The 22348-nt window shown below is 41.0% G+C and overlaps 1 protein-coding gene and 1 long non-coding RNA gene across 2 annotated transcripts in view; both read right to left on the reverse strand.

Annotated features, from left to right (window-relative positions):
* Positions 1 to 22348, reverse strand: part of LOC310931327 (forkhead box protein J3-like) — a gene marked incomplete at both ends in the record, with an annotated part of 54668 nt that overhangs the window by 24302 nt on the left and 8018 nt on the right. The window contains 2 exons of the mRNA XM_083894456.1: positions 5628 to 5711; positions 8289 to 8363. Of these exons, the coding sequence (XP_083750582.1) occupies positions 5628 to 5711; positions 8289 to 8363 (159 nt within the window). The remainder of the gene's footprint in view (positions 1 to 5627; positions 5712 to 8288; positions 8364 to 22348) is intronic.
* On the reverse strand, positions 3943 to 5253 carry LOC310931356. The gene is made up of 3 exons (XR_014592916.1): positions 4994 to 5253; positions 4325 to 4430; positions 3943 to 4242 (listed from the first exon to the last, which is right to left on the reverse strand). It is a non-coding gene; the product is annotated as an uncharacterized lncRNA (long non-coding RNA).

A 22348-nucleotide genomic window follows, 5' to 3' on the forward strand; every position in this document is an offset into this window, starting at 1 on the left:
TTAACAGGAGCCGTTAAGTGTTTCCACTTAATTCATATGCAAACGTGTTTCCAGTATGTCCTCTGCTGAGTGAAATATGCAGGAGAGCGTATTTAAAATACATCCAAAAAAAAAAAAGAAAGGCAATAAAATGTGACAAAAGGTTTTTGAGAATGTCTCTGAAAATCTGTGAGTTTGCGATTCTGTGCGTCCTGAATCACCATCACGCCCCCCCCGGGCTCCAACTACGCCTACTCGTCGAGGCGTGCGCTTCATTTAAAAAGACTGGACACTTAAACAGCCTCGATCATGGACACATCACTTGCACTTGATGAGATGAATCAAGCCAGGCACTCAAGAATGATTCACAGACCTAAAATGAATTCACCGGCCGTTTCTTCCTCTTTTTTTCCTGTCCTCACACAAAGAGTTATTAAAGTAGGGATATGAGAGCGGAATATGAGGAACTACTCAAAGATCAATGAGAGGCTAAACTGATGCCCCCGCAAAAAAAATAAAGAGGGGAAAAATGAGGACAATATTTTTCCTTCCTTTTCTGATTCAGGGTTCAAGACGGCTTCTCTGCCTTTCCCCAAACTGCTTATAGTAAGAGGATTGGTTGGCAACAATGCAATCTTTAATTTATGATAAACACCAAGCAAAACGGTTCGTCTGTTCCCTGGTGGAGGCACTTAAGAAGACAATGGAGAGGTGAAGAGAGGAAGTGAGGGAAGGATTGTTGAGGAATGATGGAGGGGGAGAGAAAAGGAAGAATCAGCCGTGAGATAATTGAGTGGTGACGGACAGACAGACCACAAAAAATAAGATGTAGACAAAAAAAATGAAAGAGCTTGATTATGCTAAGGGCAACGGAGACACACGCAGTAAGTAGAAAAAAAAGAAGTGTGCACTGTGTCTGTCTACACATTTATACAGCGCATTTATGCAGCTGACGCTTAGCCTCGCTGTCAACTTCTAATATTTAGACTTTAAAGACTCTGCGACTGTGCAGCCAAGGTGCAACAAAACCCCAGTGAAAACAGCACGACACATATTTAGCCCACTCTTCTCCCCCGAGCGCTAACACGACTATAAATCTTAGCACTTAAAACCTCCCTGTTTCTCCTTAGCCCACATGACAGCCCCACAGTGTGTCTGCCAGCAATGCAAGTGAGGCGTAAAAAAAAAAAAAAAAGAAAAAAAAAAGAGGGGTCGAAGGGCCCATCCATGTAAGAAAAGATGACAAGCCTCTGAATTAATTAATGTTTGTAATAAAAAAAAAAAAAAAAATTGTTGGTGAAGAAAATATGTCTAATGGCAGCCCCGGGGCCTTCTGTGGTAATTAACTGGAACACAAGCCTAGAATACTCTCTCCCCCTTTTCCCTCTTCTTACTTTTTCCCTCCTTCCCCTTGCAGCTTGACTTTTTCCCTCTCTGCTCTCTCTACCTTGATGTCTTTTTTTACTTTTTTCCTCTTTCACACCCACCCTCCCCCCTCCCCCCTCCCACACACACACGCCCTGATTTTCTCTCTCTCTCCCTCTCTCTGTTTACCTCAATTCTTCCTCCAATGAGCAACTGTGATTGTGCACTTTGCTGCTCCACGCCTGCCTGCGTTCCCTGGAGAGGAGAAGGCTAAAGCAGCGATACAGGCAGAGAGACGGAGGAAAGAGTGGCAGACAAACACACAAACAAAAAGATAATGATCAGGATGCACAAGCAGACAGTGACAGAGACACAGGATGAGGGAGGGAGGGAGGGAGGGAGGGAGGGAGGGGGAAAAAAGAAAAAAAGGGAGGTAGATGACTGGTTGTGGTGCACCGTGATGAAAAACTCTGCAGGTTTTTTCTTTAATGCAACAGTACAGACAGTTACATCGGTGTGCAATGTAAATCCAGAAACATCTCTGTGGGGCTTTTTGCCGAGGATGTTTTCAGTGCAGCTCGGCCCAACACAACACTAATTCACTAATTAGCTGTTCAACCTCGGCTGAAGGAAGCGCTGTCATTCAGCCCAAAGACTATTTAGTGACACAGACAGAGAGCTTCTTTAACCTTTTTAAGACCTTATCTTTAAGTATTAGTATGTTACTCCTTTCGGGAGCACATTTTAACATCTGTGTTGTGAAAAAAAAAAAAAATCAATCTGCTATTTTAATTTCTGAAGCACCGCTATTTAAAAGTCATAGCAACGCTGTGTTAATCAGCCCGCTAAAGAGAGAAACATCTCAATGCAAAAATATACAGCAGCCAAGAGAGTCAACGACACAGATGCAGGTAGACGGAGGTGACATGAAGTCACTTTTGAATTGGGATCCTGAGGATAATGACGGGAACAACGGGATCTACATTCTGCCAGGCTGGTGCAGGGTTACGTACGGGATATTTATAGCCTTGGCCACTGTCAGTCATTTCACCAAACCAATGCTCATTGTCATACTTCTGTATTCCCACGTGTCTCTGTTCTGTGCTGCAGCTTGATCCCGCTGTTTCAAACCCCACCAGACCTGGAGGAATATACAATCATGTGCACTGTTTGATTGAGACTATGCAGGCTGTAATTGTCTGTTATGGCACTTGGCGTATTGGAGCAGGTACTGGAGATGATAGCAATTAAATTAAACAAAGCGAGGACATAACTCTGACAGGGAAAATGCTGCATGATCTGGTTGAGGGCGTTTTTTTTTTTTTTACAAAGTAATAATAATGCAAACAAAGATCAAATGCACTATTCAATACAAAGTCATTTTCCTCTGATATGATTGACATGGAGCAGAAAAAGGGCTGGCGCTTTTCCACTAGCTCCGGGCTACACGGCACTGAGCGACACGACACGAAACGGCACGGTTTAGTTGTGTTTCCACTACAGAGAACGTACCTTCTCAACGTGGGCGTGGTTATCACAACACGGCTGCAACCCGGCTGCGCGAAACTGCTATGACGTCTTATACGCGAGACACACACGCATATAAACAATGACGGACGTGGACTCGTTCTGTTGCTCGGTCTGTGGCATTTGTTCACACACAGAAGAGAAGATCGCCAGAAAAAGCTACAGGCGGCAAGAAGAAATACTGTGGAGGAGTACAGAGAAGTTTGGGAAGTCATACATCATGAAACTGAAGATGAGATGTTACGAGACGACGAGTGAGGGTAAGCTAATATAGTTGCTATCGCTAACTAGCTCATATACAGTACTGTGCAGAAACGATGTTGTTTTTTTGAGTATGTAATACTCATGCATGTCTTGAACCAGAAACATTAATTAAGGTTCCACTCCAGTATTAACAGAGTTGTGTTATTGTTCAAGTGTAAGGGTCGATCACACTAAATACTGGACACCTGTAGAGGATGTTTTTTTTAAAACAACAAAAAACTGCATACATATATTCTGATTGTGTTCCAGTATGGTGAAATAGAAATAATGATCCTCTATTGTCATTATAGCAACAATCTAATGGTGGCCTCAGACTTCTACATAGTACTGTACAATTGTACAGCGTAGTAATGACCGAAAGCAATCTCTATTTTTGGTATTCTGGTATTAACGTAAGCATGCTGCCTGTGTGTTTCAGATGGTTCTGTCACTCCTGAAAAGGAATGACTGTGATGTCCAGCTGGTGAAATCCATGGTGGTGATGACCTGCTGTGCTCTGCATAACCTGTGTGAAAATCATGGTGAGACCTATGACACTGAATGAGATGCACACACAGCAGCTACAGTGGTTGAACCTGTGGTGGCAGTGGCACAGGGTGTAGAGGATGGCAGAGATGTAGGTGAGGGCCTGATGTGTCACTTGTTGTGAATTTGTAAAATGCTTTATTATTGTACTGTTTTTCACTGAATTACAAATAAAAGTTTGTACTTTCTGCAGAGATGTCTCCTTTTGTCTGTATACGTTTTGTTTGTAAAGGCTGCCACAATTAAAAGAAAAGAAATACGCATGACGTAATCACATAAGTCACATTGTTGTTTATTCAAACAAAAAAACACAGCAAACCAAAGTTAAATTGCACAGCAAATCAAATAAACTGTACATAGGTGGTGGAGTCCTAGGACAGGAGGGAGGAAATAGGTCGCATGCTCCTGCCACCTATTGCCTGGACAAGCTGCCCAATCACTCAAAGGAATGCGTGGTTGAACGCAGCACTCTCGTGATGTGGCGGTTACGTTGTGTCCGGTTCCACTCCTGCTACTGAACATCTTCCACCTGAAGCTCTGCGAGGACAGCTGTGTGCTTCTTTTTCTCTTCCCTACATAACACTATAGAGAAGAGAAAAGGGGTTATTAATCAAACCATTAAGGAAATACACAAATGCTGTAAATCATGTTTATTATTTCTTACCAGTTGCACAGATCTGTGGTCTGTGGCGAAGTTGGTGCCCCCGATAACGAAGCAGCTGATGGCTCTGCTGGGGTGGATGAACACTCCTCACATATGGAATGGGATTCTTGAACAAAAGAAGTGTATACATACGCTGTAATTACACGCATAACAATATATATATATTCAGCCACAGACTGAAACACCCTAAATGAAGGAGCTTTATCATTATTATTATCCTTTATTCCTCCCTGCAGCTGTTAGCTCTCAGTAGACAACATATAACCAGGCTCCTCATCCCATGTGCAATAAACTGTCTTTTTGCAAAAGTGTAATATAGACATATAATATCCGATGCTCATTCTCTGTCTATAATGTAAATATAGAACCCATACTGTATATTCTGGTCTAGTCTGTTTTAACACGCAAAGACAAAACGTTACACGGTAGTAAGTCTAATTCATGACTTGTACAAATCTGGTTTCTTTTACAGGTTTACGTAATGTTTTGTTGTAGGTTGAGCACCTAATAGCGACATTGCTAACTAGCTAGCCAACTACGTTGTCTCGTGTAAACAGACGGACAGAGATTACCGACACACATGATGTTACTTTTATAATGTCTTGTTTAAGCGAGTTTATTCTCAGCAGTAGTTAAACGTTGCTCTTAGGCTGAAAATAAAAAACTTACCGTTGGCGTGTGCAGAGTTATTGGAGTTGCTGTGTTACGCCGTGAGCGGACATCGACTCCCGGCAAGACCTGCTCGTTACGGGCGGCTCCGTCCAGCTCTCTGTATTTTGTCGTCTCCGATTAAACACAGGACAGTCTGGACCTCGTCGTTGGACCATGGAGTGTTCTTATGCAGAGTCGCCATGTCGAAGTATTTGCGCGCTACTATTTTTCGAAAAATGGTGAAATAGACTCCTGCATCCTGTATTTTATGTCGCGCTCATGACGCACCCAGTGACGACACTTCTGGCCAATCAGTTACCGGCAGTTTTGACCAATCAGCGCATAGTACCTGCGCATAGTACCGGCACCACGAATGGAACCTCACCACCGCAGGTACTAAAAATAGTGCCGAGTTCCAGGTACTACGCTAGTGGAAACACTCGCTAAACCGTGTCGTGTAGTGTAGTGCCGTTTAAAGTCGGGCCGGTGGAAAAGCGCCGAACAGGTGAATTCATTGTAAGATTAATGAGAAATATCGTCAAAGACGTAGCTGATTATGTGGCTTTAGCATCACATACAGAAAGAAATGTATATAATACATAATGATATAAGGCTTTTATATCACATGGAGGAGTTTATTGATGTTGCTCACCCGTTCTCCAGACCGCGGTCTCTTCTTTGGCCGGCTGGGGACTGTGTCTTCTTTAGGATTAGTATCAATGGCCCAGTAGGAACCCTGAAAAAGACCACAACAAACAAAAAAAGCTGTTAAAAAGCTATTTTATATTCTTTCCCCCCCCCCCTTTTACTTATAAAGTATATATGTGAAATTTTGCAAAGCCTTCGATCGGGAGCAAAAGTTAAATCTAAGATAGTATTTGAAAACTAAATAGAAAAATGTACCAAATAAATTAATGAATCATACAGAAACTATTGTAATGTGTTAGAAAAGCCCAGAGCCAGGTGGAGTGCAGAACTCTACGAGTGTGGGGGAAAACTACAGCAAATGTATGTTCTTCTTCTCTTTAGATTCATTTATTGATCACCGTACAGTAGTTGATGCTACTTTGGTCAATCTGGCCTCTGGACTCTGCATCCATTTGTATATAATTAAAAATGCTATAGGTGACAAAACAAAGATAACATACTGGGTCTTAAAAAATACACAACAAAGAACACGATAAAATATTAGAATTGTCTCCTATGTAGTTAAACAAAGAACACTAAAATAATTAAAGACACTAATATGTATGCTCCTTTATCACAAATACCTATATTTCTAATTATAGTAATCATCAAAACAAATAGAAATCTTTTAAATGTTTCATTATCCTGACTTTGATTTAACTACTCGATTTATTTTCCCAGTAAACTTTCCCACTGTTTTAGATAATGGCATATTTGGTAGATTATTCTGTACATCATATTATTATCCAATAAAAGTGTAAATTGGTTTAAATCTATGGGTTTATATCAGTAACAGAGTTATATCCATCACACTGCTGATGTATAAAGTATCTCCTCCACTGTGGCTGCTATTAATTCAGTTTTTTTTTCTCTGCAGAGGAAAAAAAAAGCAGTTTCAGTTCCTCTAATAGGGCGAAGTGTCACTAAACTAAACCAAAAAAATGAAAAAAGTCCAGTAGATGGAGCTCCCTTGTGTCCGATAAAACCAACGTATATGTTGTTATTCCAGCTCTGTGTCCAATCAGTTTTCTCTGGGTTTATTTATTTATTTATTTATTTTTTTGACCGCACGGCGAGTGCTCTCACTTCCTCTCCCCAGAAAATCCACAGAAAACCTTTTGATACACAACGTTAAAATGCAGCAGACACACACACGCACGCACGCACGCACGCACGCACGCACACACACACACACACACACACACACACACACACACACACACACACACACACACACACACACACACACACACACACAGAGTGAGACAGGAGAAATCAATTGCTTTTAGGTCCTTGATTTCCTCCTGGTCTGATTTTTTTGTTTCCTTCAAAAGCTGCGGACTGATTTCAGGAGGTTCATTTGGGCTACACACACACGCACACACACACACACACACACACACACACGCATCCAGCTCCCCACAACCCTCGCCTCTTCTCCTCCCTCGTCTCTCAGCCCAACTTCACTAACGGTACGCAGCCAATTAACGTTAGCACATGCATGATTTAGCTTCTCCTCTCTCTCTTTCTCTCTCTCTCTATGGCTTCAAAAAGAGTATGTACATTCAACCCCCAAACACACACACACACACACACACACACACACATACACACACACACACAAGGTATCGACCACTTCGATCCACGTTGTGAGTTAAGGTGCTAGTCAGGTCCAAGTCAGTCTAATCAGGGGGGAGCCTGCTCTGTTTTTGTCTTTGCAGACTATGGACCTCCACTCAAAGATTTTGTTTGAATTATTTAAACCTTCTTCCCCTTAATTCATTTTTCAATGGCTCCGATGGTAAACACCTCCCCACCCACACACACACACACACACACAGACAGAGAAGAGTTTTAAAAGGCTGGATGAAAAGTTTTTTCTGGAGCGTATGTATCTATCGCCTTTTCGTAAAAAAGGTGATAAATCGCTTCTCCCATAAATCATGTGACGAGCTGAAATGTAGACATTTGTGCTTTTATTAAAAAAATCTTGTAAGGACAAGCTTCGGTGATCAGCTCTAATTATACACTCTCCCCCGTCGGAGCAATTCCTTCGATTCAGCACAAACAAGGACTTGACAAATTGTTGTTATCAGAGCTGCACTGTTAAGATGGTAACTGTGCTTCCCTAACCACAGCAGTCGCAGTGGTGAAACACGTCTAAAACTCACTCTGATTGCAAGCGCGTGTGTGAACGTGAAGCACGGCCTGATACAGTGGAACAGATGAGTGAATGTAGCCTCATGTGTGATGTGACGGTATCTACATATACATATTATTCATTGCTGCCTGTACCACATTATTACTTGGCAGAATCAATATCAGACGAGCAGCCGGAAACAAAAAAAAAAAAGCAGCATTACGCATTCAGCACAGACGCTTATAGAGGTACAAATTGTGCATAAGTGCAGACACTCAGCGTGTGTGCGTGTGTGTGTGTGCACTTATGCACAAATGTGTGCACAAACGCGGCACAAGGGCAAATAAACACATGAAAAGTAATCACTGCAGCCTCCGCCTTATTTGTACGCCTGCTGAAATAGGTTTGCATTTTCACTGTGATTCACGACATAATTCGAGGCGAGATTTTCACTCACATTACATTGTTCATTCAGGAAATACTTACTTTCCCAGGGTCGTCTTTGGAGCGAGGCACTTTGAGAAAGCACTTGTTCAAGGACAGGTTGTGTCGTATAGAATTCTGCAGGGAGTGACAGACGGACAAAAAGAAAACAGGAGGAGGAGGACGGGAAAGAAAAGCCGGGGGGGGGGGGGGGGGAGAAAAAGAGACAAGACAAAAATCTTTAGAGCAAATCCACTAAATCCACAATTACAAGTAACTTAATTACATTTACACTCACTTTACTACACACTAACTGATTCTGGTCCTACTTTACAGTGCTTTCTGTAAAAATGCTTCTTTGCCTTTTATTCAGAGAAGATCAGAGTGATATTCTGTGCTCAAAAGCAGTGGTTCACAACCTGTGGGGCAGGACTTCAGAAGGGTTACAGAGAGGAATCTAAGGGATCAGAAATAAATCAGGCAGCCATGTCCAAAATCCAGCCCAGGGGCCAATCACAGCCCTGGATCAGATTTCGGACAGCCCGCAGCTTTGATTTTATAATGTATTATTTATGGCCAGAGACAGACCAGAACACAAAATCAGCCCTGGTAAGGAGTTGCCCTTTGAAAGCATGACGCACTCATGATATTTTGACTCTATAGGTGAAATAAAGGCAGAATCTTTTTCATTTGTTCACTTCTGCGTGATTTGGTGACATTACCAATTCAATATGATACAGTGTAATATTAAAAAAAAAGGTCTGAATCTTAGGTTTGGACCCTGCTTTACGGTTATGATTAAGTGCAGAATTCTATCACATCCTAACAAAACAAAACACAAGATGCAAACATTTCTTCTACACACACACACACACATACTAGAAATTCTTTGTTTTATCCATAAACTGCTTGAGATGGAAAGACTGCTGTTGTTGAGCTGCTCAGAAGCCTTTCAATATCTATATGATTTAGGTTAATTGTATTAGTAGCAGCAAAAGAGAAGCACAGAGTTTGTTTGAGTCAAACCTCGAACATCCCAAACACTGAGATACATTCAGTTTCCTGGTGCTCTCAGTCTCGCTCGCCTCTGCTGCAACCTTTGCAACCCTCTAACCAGCGCACCGGCTCTGGACCACTGTGTCAACCATTAGTGAAGGTATTAGAAAGTACCAGAGTTTTTTTTTTTTAGTCTCTGCTGTTTAACCTGCAGAATAGAAAATGTGTTTCAGGTCACAGGCAAATGCAAAAAGATGGTACTGCACATGTGCACGCCTTTATTGATTTAAAATTGAAGCAAATGCATTCCAAGACAGGGGCAACATGAGGTTTGTGTGTCAGCGTCAGTGTTTCCCGGGTTTGAATGGATTTTTTGAATTAATAAAAAGTCAAAGTTCAACCTGACACCGGAGGTGCAAGTGGGATTTATGAATGCTCCAACATTTGGGCCCATAATGAGGGAAAGTTGACATTTCTACCATTTTGTAAGACCTCCTGTAGTTTGAGTTGTGTGTTGTGCATAAGAGATGGAGGGAGAGGGAGGAAAAAAGAGAGACCACTGCATCGGCTAACCTGACATGAACCTGTTCTCTTCAGGCTCACATCCTCTACTCATCTGCTGCTGTTAATTAATACCACTGGGGAGGAGGAGGAGGAAGAAGAAGAGGAGGAGGGGGAAAGAAAGAGGGATGGGAGGATTTTCTCTTCTCCTTCTCCGAGGTCCCACACTTGCTTTGTTTCTCCAAAAACAACAACAACCACCTTCTCTCTCAGCCTGGTCAACCTCTGCCTCACCCTGCCCTTCCTGGAGGAAAATAAAAAGCTCTGGCAGGTTTTGGCTCCTCTACTTAGCAGGTCACTGGCTGTTTGTGACTGTCCATCAAGGTAATGTTTGACAGCTTTGTGATGAAAAAGGCGAGGAGGAGGAGGAGGAGGACCGTCACCAGCTTGGCACACAAAGGCAGCCATCTGTTCCAAAAACTTTCCTGTGGGAAGTGGCAACGGTTCATTAACACAGAGTCTGCCCGTTACTTCAGCAGTGAGCCCGTCTACTTTACCGACCTCTCTAACGCTTTGTTTATTTATTTACATGCTATTGAATTGTTTCCCTCCCTTTTATTACCCATGTTTTTTTTGGGTTTTTTTGTTGCACACCTGTGCATTAAATGCAATGTTAGCACAAAACCCAATATATTTCTGACTTTGCACACTTTGCACTTTTCACTTTCAGGCAAGCGTGTGTTCTGTTGAAGCCAGGTGGTGCACAGAAAATGTACAACATTTACAAATGCAGGTGTAGAAACGGTCACAATGGTGTCAATGTGTGGGGTCCTGAGATGTCAGCCTACAATAAAGCAGGGGTAATTATATTATATTATTATATATATTATATTATAATATATATAATATAACATAATATATTATTATATTAAATCATAAACGTATACCAACATAGACTTCTTGCATCAACTTATCTTGAATGTTAATGTCTTAAAACCTGCTGCACAAATCTACTTACCTATAAATATTACAGCAGAAATACAAACTAGTAAAAGACGACAAATTAAATGCGACGCTTGCAACCTTCCTACTGTTCTATATATTGCTGACCTAATTTATTCTCCGCGTCTTCATTGGTTATGCATTACTATTTATTAATAGTGCACTTTTTTTTGCAATTACAACTGTGCAAAACACTGTAAATATTGTGTATTATGTAGAATATGACAGGGAGAAATTATGCACGGCCATGTTAGCAGTTCTGAATATCTGTACTTTAGAATGAAGATGTTTTAACTTAATTTCATACAGTGGCAGGAAGTGTCCACTATTATATACACTCTACGCTTGTGTTTTATCATCAGGTTTATTTTCTTTGGTCAAAAACCGATCAGTGCACGTTGATTACATGTTTTATCATCAACGATATAAATGTCATTTACATGTGCTGTACTTATAGAATAATAATTCTAATTTACAACGTGATTATTTCTGCTCTGGTCACTGAGAATGGATATTTTGTCATATAGACCAGACTCTTTGTAGAATGAAGTCTCATACATAACACTCTCTCTCTCTCTCTCTCTCTTCCTCCCTTTCTCTCTAAAGACACCCACGCATTCCCAAAAAGGTCAATGACACATAAAGCAGAATGTTTTTTTTTTCTTGCCAATGACAGCAGCCCCACGACATAAAAGAACCCAAAAAAAGACCACAATTTCACCGCTCAGATAATTGCAAGGACATATGTGTTCGAGACGGAACTGCGAGTGTGTGTGTGTGTGTGTGTGAGACGGAGACAGAAAGAGAGAGAGAGAGAGAGAGAGAGAGAGAGAGCCCTTATGTGTGTAAATGTGCAGTGAGGAGAGAAGCTAGTATATCCTTCCACCCAGAAAGAACATATTGTTCACGTGGACACAAAAGTGCAAATGCCCTCCTTCCTTCGCGTTATGGAAACAGTAATCTGCTTTTACTGAATGGGAATGGTCATCATCAATAAATGTACTGATAAGCAGCGCTGTGAAGTAAGATAATTTGATTCACTGCTGTTGTCCCTTCTTCCACCCACTCCTCTCCCGGCCTGATTAATGAGCTTATTGGGTCGGGGCTGGGGCCATGCCATTCCTGCCCAGCAGCTGATAGATCACACAGTCACACAGGCATTGTATGGAGTGTGTGTGTCTGTGTGTGTGTGTGTGTGTGTGTGTGCGTGTGTGTGTGTGTGTGTGTGTGTGTGTGTGTGTGTGTGTGTGTGTGTGTGTGTGTGTGTGTGTGTGTGTGTGTGTGTGTGTGTGTGCGTGTGTGTGTGTGTGTGTGTGTGTGTGTGTGTGTGAGAACATATACTGAAGAAGATGCTCGTCTGGCCCCATCACTTTGGCATGGAAATAAGAACAACAACATAAACACAGCATGAAAATGCCTGTGGATACAGTAAATCGGCGTTGGCCTTGTCTGTTTGCAGCAGACTAATTTTTTCGTGACAAAAGGAGCATTTTTGGCACAACTGTGTCGTCTTACACGTTCAGGCTTTTAAGCTCAAGATCAGCCCTTAAAACAAGATAAAATAAAACTGAGGGGAAAAAAAAGTAAAAAAGATCACTTCATTCAATTCAATTCTTCGTTTTCTACGCACACGGCTCCTTTTTGTCACTCAACACAAGTCGTCTTAAGGTAAATATGACCCTAAATATTAATTTAAACATTCTCTTTCAGATTAAATGCAAATGTGCAATCCAATCTTCTGCGCGAGATCTGTATACAGAATACGTGATATGTGACAGTATTAGTATAATATACGACACGTGTTTGAGTCATACTGGACATTTAGAGATTAACTGGTAAATTAAATACCAAATTTAATAGATCCTGATAGATCCACACATACACTACTCAAAAAAAGTTAGGGATGTTTGGCTTTTGGATTCAATTTCAGAAAGCACCTAAAATGCACCATAACCTTTACAGGCGAACTTAAGTTAACCTTCTCTAAACTTTTGAATGACACAAACAAATGACCATTGCATCCTTCTACTTAAATGTCCTGCTGTCATGGTAGAATATCACCGTAGCATGAACCTTTCATAGGTATATTCGACAAGAATTAAAGGTTCATGCTACAGTGACTTTTAGTGCTTTTAGTGTATGTGTGTGTGTATATATATATATATATATATGTTGTTTAGATTATGAATGTGTTTTGTTGATACTCCTTCCTGGCACATACTGGTTGTTATGGGAGGACTGCATTCCACACGGTTACATAAGCTGTGCTTAATAAGCACGGATGAGTTTCTGACGAAATGTAATGTGATATAATGTGATGTGTGATAAAAAAAAATAAAAAAATAAAAATCCGGTTTTGGAAACATGCTTTTGGGTGGAGACGTGTGTGCATGCGCGTGTGTGTGTGTGAATGAGGAGTTTAACTTTTGACAGCCGCGGTTTAAGAGATTAAAGTATGCGCAGGTTAAAGGAGCCGGGGGGACATTCTGGTTAAAGGGAAGTGGGATATTTATGTGAGCGTGTATGGTTATGTACGTCAAGGGATTAGGTCACACTGGGGGGAAAGAATGAAGTTACATAAGTAGGTATGATTTGGAGGTTTGTGTCAAGGCAGCGGGGAGAAGAGGCATTTTGTACTGAACTAAATTTAACACACTGGGGCCAGCAGGTGGGTCACATGGAGGTCCTGTGGCGAGCATTGTTGTCTCACAGCAAGGTCACCGGGGTTCGGTGTCGCAGTTCGACCGATGGCCTTTCTGCGTGCATGTTCTCCCTGGATACTACGAGTTACTCCCACAGTCCAAAACACATGCAGATTGGGGATTAGGCTAATTGGACAATAATTGTAGGTGTGAATGTGAGAGTGATAGATTGGCAGCCTGTCCAGTGTGTACCCTATACCTTTCACCCTATGTCAGCTGGTGTTTATCATCCCTCATGTGGAGGATAAAGCAGTAGACAGTGTATAGATTTCCTGGTGGTATACAGTTGTATTATGACAGACAGTCTTTTTCAGTAACTCTTTTTCCAGAGGCGACAACCTCATTTGTAGACACAGAAAAGGGACATCAGATGATAAAATGTTAAATTATTTAGTTCATAGGTACAAACAACAATATGCATAATGAGGGAGTAAAAAAAAAAAAGAGGCAACTGTGACCACCATCTGTTTTGTGATTAAAAAAAAAATAAAATAAGAATCCTCCTTGCTATCTGCTCAGCTCTGTCACACAAACTCAACACAAGCTCCTCCTGCTTCACATTTACACTCCCCCATCAGTTTCACAGGGAATTATCTCGTCTGCCTGGAAGGCTTGGGCTTCATTAACAGCAGCTTAACTTAATTATCAAGTACAACAAAAGAGCAATTAGTTAAATTTATCAGTCAGTGAGTGTAATGTGTTACTAAAGGAATAACTACTACTTATTAGACGCACATTTCCGTGCTCCTTACAATACCGATAGTTTTTGAGATCGGTGGCCTTTGGGACTTTTTAATTTTCGGTTGTGTGAATCCTGCTGAGACACCTGCACAGCTGTGAATCCACAGGGAGTTCAAAAGGGTAGGGTATTAAGTTATTGACCACTGATGAGTATGACATTCACACACAAACGCACACCCACGCAGCAGTCGTCAGGAGAGTCTCTCCCATGCCCTTCAGGATGACTGTATTGTGGTGACACAGAGGTTTTTTTTTTTTTTTTTGCCTGCGAGCCCACAGACAGTGTGAGATGTCAAGAAAGAAAGAAACTTTCAGTGGAACCCATACAGTGCATTAAAGAGGGTAAAATGTGGCGACGGTTGAAGGTAAGGCGCTGAGAAATAAAGAGCTGGAGTCAGCTGGAAGAGCGAGTGTGCACGTATGGACAGGTGTCTCAGATGTGAAACGTCCCCTGGGCTTCGAGCATCGTTATTATATCCTAACGGTGAAGGAGTGACAGACGCTCTGCGAGAACGCTGGGTTGAATACGAGTCACCACTTCAAACTCCATCTTATACATATTCATTTCATTTGATGGACCCTTCCCCCCGCCCTCTCCACTCCCTCACTGAGGCACTTCACACGAGTCAACTATAAGACCAGTGTGTGTGTGTGTGTGTGTGTGACTGCAGAATGTGTTTCTAAACTGGTGTTTGCATAGAGGTGGGAAATATGGCCAAAAAAACAATACTTGATATTTATTTGGATTTTGACAGTAATGATAATTAGTCGATATTATTGAAGCTATAAATACAGATGACATCAATGTTTCAGGAAGGTGACTAACGTGCCACTGAATCCTGTTCACTGCTGAGGGTTTCTATTGTATGTGTGAAGTAATTTAGTTGAATTACTAAAATATGTCAGTTTGCACATATTTAAAACAACATTCGCAAAATTATCTTAGACCAGTGGTTCTCAGAAGTAACGCCAACGTTAAAATACAGAGGTGTAAACAGGCCGCGCAGAGTCAGCTATACGGACTTTTCACAGGAGGCATATTCATTTATTTCCAAGGAGATAATTTGGCACCTGTGCATGACAGCAGTCAGTTACATACAAAGCAGTTTATCCACTGTGTATATATACAATACAGTATACATACTGTAGCCTCATCAAAAGTACAAATACTTTGTCTGCAGCAAACAAATACGAGTAGAAAAAGATTGAAGAGAAGCAGCCATCTTCTTCACGAACGCACTACCCATAACATACACTAACTGGCCACCTTATTAGGCAGCTAATAAAGTGGCAGGTGGAGTGGACCTGGGTCTACTTTAAGGTTTGACATGTGCATTCAGAGATGGTACACCGTCTGAATACATTGGTTTCATTGGAGCTAACAGCAGTTAGCATTTGGAAAAGTGATCATTTGCAGGCTCTAGCAGGCACATTGCCATCACATATAACATGTATCCACTGGACAGATAAATCATCTGAGGCTGAACGTTTGTGTAGAACTCTGTGCTGCACTGTGGAGCCAAGAATAGAACTTTTCGTGGACTTACGGTTTTCGGATACCGTTGCCCTCGCCAGCACTCTCGCGTGATGTACGAACAAAGCAGAGTCCCACGAAACAACAATTCCAGGCATTTAGTGTATGGTGATGTCTCAATGAGCGTGGAAGTCAACATTGTGTGTTTTATCTCCTGTACTTAGACTGAGGAGCACCACAAAAACATGAGTCATCTTTTTTCACACATTGCCGACTGATAGGACCTACAGAGTCCCAAATATAAGGATTTAAATGATTAAAAAGTTGATTTTGCATATGTCCCCTTTAATATCAAACATTAGTAAGAAAAAATCCTTCGCCAATGGCATATCTTTTGAGCTTTTCTTTAGTGCAGTTTGAAAAATTGTTTGCATGGCAGCAAGAGCTCATGGTGGCACACATCCTGTTGCTGGTTGTGTTTAGCAGAATGCTGCAGCACATTGACAGTTTGTGTTAGCAGCTTTTCAGGAGAGGGAGAGAGTGAGAAAATGGGGATGAATGAGGTGGCAGTGAGAAGCGCTCTGGGTGTACTGTGCATCACCACGATGTTTGGCAGCTTTCCTTTCCGTTTCTTGTTCTCACATGATGAAATGAAAACGGTCGTACAGTCACATTCTGAGCTACACAAAGGCCAGTTGTGTCGCACTCGGTTCGTAACTACTTGAACTGCACTGGGTAACTAGTAGAGAGAAAATCCATTATAACATCAATTCTCGAGTCAACGATAAGTTTTTGCAATTTGCAGATAAAAGCTACCAAATCGGCACTTGCAATAATGTGAACTCTTCAAAATGGTGTGATAACGGAAGCTTGTTGATGCACCGCAGACTCGGTCACAGTCTGCAAAACTCCAATCAAAGACCAGGTCAGACAGAGGAGTTATGCAGAAACCACAAAAAGGAATACAACACCAGTCCACCAGAGAGGAGAAAGGAGGAGGAAGAGCGACAAAACATCACCAAACACGGCAGAGGTCAGTGTTACGAGAAACGTTCAGTTGTTGACCTGGAGACAAGAACCCAGGCAACATTAAACCATCGTTTACCAAGTCATTTCCTGTGGAATTTCTACATGTGGTTTAGAGATGAAACATAGTGTGAGATAGTGTGTGACCCCGATTTTGGTGTGTGAACACATAACAACATTAGACCGATCTCAAGGCAGCTCATCGTGCAATTTGATCCTATGACTTTGAGAACTAAATTAATATACATTGAAATCATGTTTAAAAAACACTAACACATGCAATCGCTTTGTACATTTTGCCTTCGACGTGTGAAATGTTTCTGTTTTTAACAAGATCAAGTCGTTTCACATTTAAAACCACACTTTTGTGGTTCCTTCAACTTTCACGCAAGAGCAAAACTGTGTCTTTGATTGATAACGATCGATATAGGGTCATCATGCAGCTCTGGATTTAACCATCAAAAGTTTTGAGAACTATAATAAAGCCCCGCTCAAATGCAGCCTGGAAATAAGAATATTAAGTTAAAAAAGTCGGATTTGTGTCTTCCTAAACTCTGTGATTAAAATGTCAACATCGCTGATTGAGTTACGCAGGTGCTCTCATTAATCCGTATTATGTCAAATGACAAATAGTGTCACACGGTGATTTAGTTAGAATCTTGGTCTAGCAGCACATTTGTTGATATTTGGTTTAATATGATATAAATATGTAAATGAGAACAAATTAATATTGAATTAGTTTCTGAGGTTTAACTATGTTAGAGCCACACACGCAGCATCATTTGTCCTTCTTTCTTATGCTTGTCAATCAAGCCAAAACTGATGGAAAGATAGTGTGGACGTCCACATCCGCGTTTGCACAAACTCCAAACTATGCTTTCAGATTGGTTGCGGGTGCTCTGCAGTCTTGGACAAAAAGACTTTGCAGTCACAGTGTTCTGGACATAAATAAGCTCAACTGCCAACATCTGAAGAGGCCCTTACACCAGCTTTATGTGCTGTATCAATGTTAGTTTAGTACATCCACCGTCTTATATTGATTTTTGAAAAGCTCAATGGACCCAACTGATAATCGCTGACAAAAATCAGACGATGAGTCGGCTGACTAATATATCGGCTCGGTCTCACTTTGCCGAACCAAAACAACGTCTACAGATTCCTCTCATGTCCTCTCTATGAGATACCCTGATGTTATTTAAGGTCACACAAAAGGCCCGTGTCTCTCCACTGCACACAAACCTGGGGACTAGAGGATAAGCTCATTCTGTGGTATAATTATTGCATTCCAGAGAGCTAGGGAAATCAGCCTTAAGCCTATTATTAGCCATATGGAGAGTGCTACAGGCCTGGCTGGTTAGAGAGGGAAATGTGTTGCTGGATGGGTGCCAAATCCTCAAGGAGATAGCAAGAGAAATTCCTTGCTTTTAATTAAGAATTTAATACTGAGACTGCTATTAGTGATTAGTATGTAATTAAACGCTCTAGCAGGGTTTCACATGCAAGTTTAATTAGATTTAATTAGAAAAACTTTCAGAAAAAAAAGAATATGTTTTAGGCAGTACATTTTGGCTCAAATATCCAAAGATGTTTTCATGTGACACAGGTTATGTCTTGTTTTCTTTGTGCAGGCATCAGTACAAAAATGTAAAGAAAATGTTCTCAATTCACTCGTTAAGAATATATGCGTCAACCTGAATCTACTTTTCAGGTTCTATTCATAAATAAATTTGCTATAATCACATACAAAAAAAGGTATATATTCATATAGTCAAGGTTTGATTTGAAATACAATAAATCAATATCATATACAGTATGTCTAACACAAGCACAGGAGGGAGGCTGTTACCTTGAGGACTACATACACACATCTGGACAGCAGATGGGTCCACACAGCACGTGTTTACCCAGAATGCCAGGGTACATGTGGCCATTCTGCATGTGTTACTTATGGACAAGGGAATAAACACACTCACATTAGACGGCTGTGGCATTTTCCCAGTCACAAAATACAGACAAAAAGGTGCATAAACTGAGACGCAGGAAAGCGGCTGCACGCACACGCACACGCACACACACACACACACCCACAAAGTCATCACTTCAAGCTCAGGAGCTGCAGCGCAGCTATGGCCAAGTAATGACTCCCAGCAGCCAATGACGACAGGCGTCCTCCACATATGTTAAGTACACTTGACACTGTGCACCGAACTGCAATTCTCTCAGTCACAAATCCCAAACCGAGCAGGCAGGACAGGATTGGAGCCAGAATAATGGCCAAGTGCTCGTTCAAATCAGGTGATGCTCTGTGACGTGGCGTTAAGCCAAAGGCCATGGTGGCTGTGCTGCCCTTTACAACGTCACATTAGGACTAGCTAATTTGCAGGCAATTAGCCTGGCTACATGGGAGCTAGCCCAAGGCCATGGGGGGGGGGTCAAAAGAGATCAGGTTAGTCAGCACAAACTGCAACAAACCATTTGGTGAACACATACAGGTCTCCACTGCATTTCTCAAGCAGTAAAATAAAAATGGGAGAGCCTCAACAGATTTAAATTACCATCATTATATGCAGAATGGAGAAAATGATATGCACATAACTTACATTTAATTGCCGAGTCCTTAAAAAGTAATACAATAATGAAAAATAACCATTGCCAGTTCCCAGAGCCAAATGTGGCAGAATTCAGTTGCTTGACTTTGCCAAATCTGCAATCCAAACCCCAAATACATTCTATTTGTAATGACAAAAACACTGACATAAAACAATGGGGAAAAAAAATTGATTAAAAAACTTACATCAATAATCCATTAACAATATTGTTCTGACATCTGTTCTCATCTTTAAAACCTATAAACATACAGAAGACATTTTCTTTTCGAAGACAAAATGTCGGCATTATAAAAACTTATAGCGCGACAAATAACTACATACCCTTTACAATACTGAAACAGCTTGAGAAACAGGCTAATGAAAGGTCCAGGGTGTAACACTTAGTGAAATCGACTGGAGAGCACGGATTAATATATTCCCTGAAAATTAGATGTATTAAATCCTGAGATTTAATCCCAGTTTATATAGCGCTTTTCTTAACAATGTTACAAGTTCTCAACTTTCAAATCAGATCAATACAAATATCTCAGGGCACTATATATGGAAAACACCATGAGAAAGCACTTGTGCAGCAAGAACCACTCAGTGGAGTGGAAAAAACACATTTAACTTTTAAAGAGGACATATGCAAAATCAACTTTTCAATATAAATCTTTATATTAGAGCTGCAACTACCGATTATTTTTGTAATCGATCAATCGATGAATCGTTTGGTCCATAAAATGTCAAAAAACGTTGATCAGTGTTTGTCAAACCTGAAAATTATGATGTTCTCGAAAGTCTTGTTTTGTTCACAAACCAAAATGATTCAGTTTGAATGATTTCTTTGTTATGTGGAGCAAAGAAATCAAGAAAATATTCACATTTAAGAAGCTAAAACAATCAGAAATCTTGTTTTAATAATGAAAAAAGCTTCAAACCGATTATCGATTATCAAAATAGTTGTCAATTAATTTAGTAATCAATTAATAATCGATTCATCGATTAAGCTCCACTTTATATTTGGAACTCTGGCGGCCCTATCAGTAGGCAAAGTGGGAAAAAAGATGACTCACTCATGTTTCTGTGGTCCTCCTCAGTCTAAGTACAGGAAATAAAACGCGCGATGTTGACTTCCGCACTCATTGGGACATCACAATACACTAAATGCCTGGAATTGTTGAAACAGTTCTGCTTTGTCCGTAAATCACACCAGAGTGCTGGCGAGGGCAACGGTATCAGAAAACCAGAAGTCCGCGAAAAGTTCTATTCTTGGCTCCACAGTGCAGCACAGAGTTCTACACAAACTTCCAGCCTCAGAGGATTTATCTGTCCAGTGGATACATGTTATATATGACGGCAATGTGTCTGCTAGAGCCTGCAAATGATCACTTTTCCAAATGCTAACTGCTGTTAGCTCCCAGTAGCCTCTGTGGCTGATGTCATTTAAAGGTGGACCTAAAGAGATACTACTAAACAGAGTGTTCTGAACAGGGCTGTTTTGGCAGGGTGATTGAACTGCTGTGGTGCTTCATCCTTATGGTATTTTGACCAAAGCATGTCACAGACATGTTCATTACGACACCAGGCAACTAAGTTAACTTGGAGAAATAGGGTATAATATGTCCCCTTTAAGGAAGACATTTCTGGCAGGACCAGACTGCCTCGGCCGGTTGGGGTGAAAGGAACGATTAGAGACCAGCGGAGAGAGACCAAGAAAGTAAATCAGTTCCCAATCTGACCTTTTTGCATATTATATTTTTTAATCACGATTAGAGCGAGAGAACACATTTTGTGTCCATCACAGACGCGCCGCACTGATGCTGTCCCATTAACAACTGCATTAGACTGCACAGGATATTCAACCTGTCTATAACTGATGAGGACGGGCAGAAGGACAAGGACCAGTGAAATGTGTCTGTGTGCTAAACAAGCAGAGTGTATATGCATCTAATATATGCAGCATTTAAATAGGCATGAAAATACTGCACCGTGGACTTTAAACAAGCACTGCTTTACTCCTGGTGTATGACAGCAATTCCCTTATCTTAGTTTGCATCAAGCATGCTGTGCAGCGTGATCTTCCAATTTCCTGCACTGCTGATTATGAAATGCCAAGTTTAAGGCTACGCCTTATAAAAGTAATGTGTTTTTTTTTACAGATCCTCATTATGTAAACTAACAAAATTCATTTAAGAAAGTCATTTGACAATTTCTAAGCCATTCAATTTAAACTAAGTCTATTCTAGCTGCTCAGATGTGTGAGGCTGCGAGCACAATGATCACTCAAAGATAACATAGCATTTCATTATTAGGGCAGGGCAGCCATATTTTTTTTTTTGCTTCATAACCTAAAAGTAGTTTATGCAAATGAAGGAAAAGGCCCATAAAATGTACACCTGTTGAGAATGCATGAGCTATTTATTGCTTTGTTTAAATAGGCTGTGTTTTTTTTTGCGTTTTACTGGCGCACAGCACACAAACATCAGCTGCACTGTATGACAGAAAACTGTCAGATTACATTTATTTCCCTTCTAAATAATAACATGTTTCCCATTTCCAGTCATTATCAGGAAAACAGAAATCAAGAAATGGTCTTGATTGGATTTCCAAAGAATCCTGTTTCCCGAGATAAAACCATATTGGTGATATGGCTGTCACAGAGAGAGGACTCCTCTGCTCCTCCCCATCTCCTTCCAAAGCACATAAGGAGACAATGTTAGCCTTCAGAAAGCACATTGTTCTTCTTCTTCTGCTTAGAAACCGAGCAGGCCAAGATGGCGACCTCAGCAAAGCAAGGCTGCTACCATGGATAGTAAATCCACTCATTTACCCATAAGCCTTTTTTTAAATGTAACACTGGTCCTTTAAGACAAAACAGTCAACCTTAAACATTAAAGTAACACTAAGTGGGATTTACTCCTACTTTGGGCTCCCCCCCTACAGTTGGTATGCGATATTGTTCGTTACAACTGTCCTAAGTCACGGTAACGTGCATTTGTTGACAAGCCAATGATACCGGTGAACTTTTAATGTACAAACAACCATGTCCTCAGACCAGGTGCAGTAGAATTGTATAAAAATATGTTTACA

Source organism: Microchirus variegatus (genome assembly GCF_963457635.1).
Source record: "Microchirus variegatus genome assembly, chromosome: 9".
NCBI lineage: Eukaryota > Metazoa > Chordata > Actinopteri > Pleuronectiformes > Soleidae > Microchirus > Microchirus variegatus.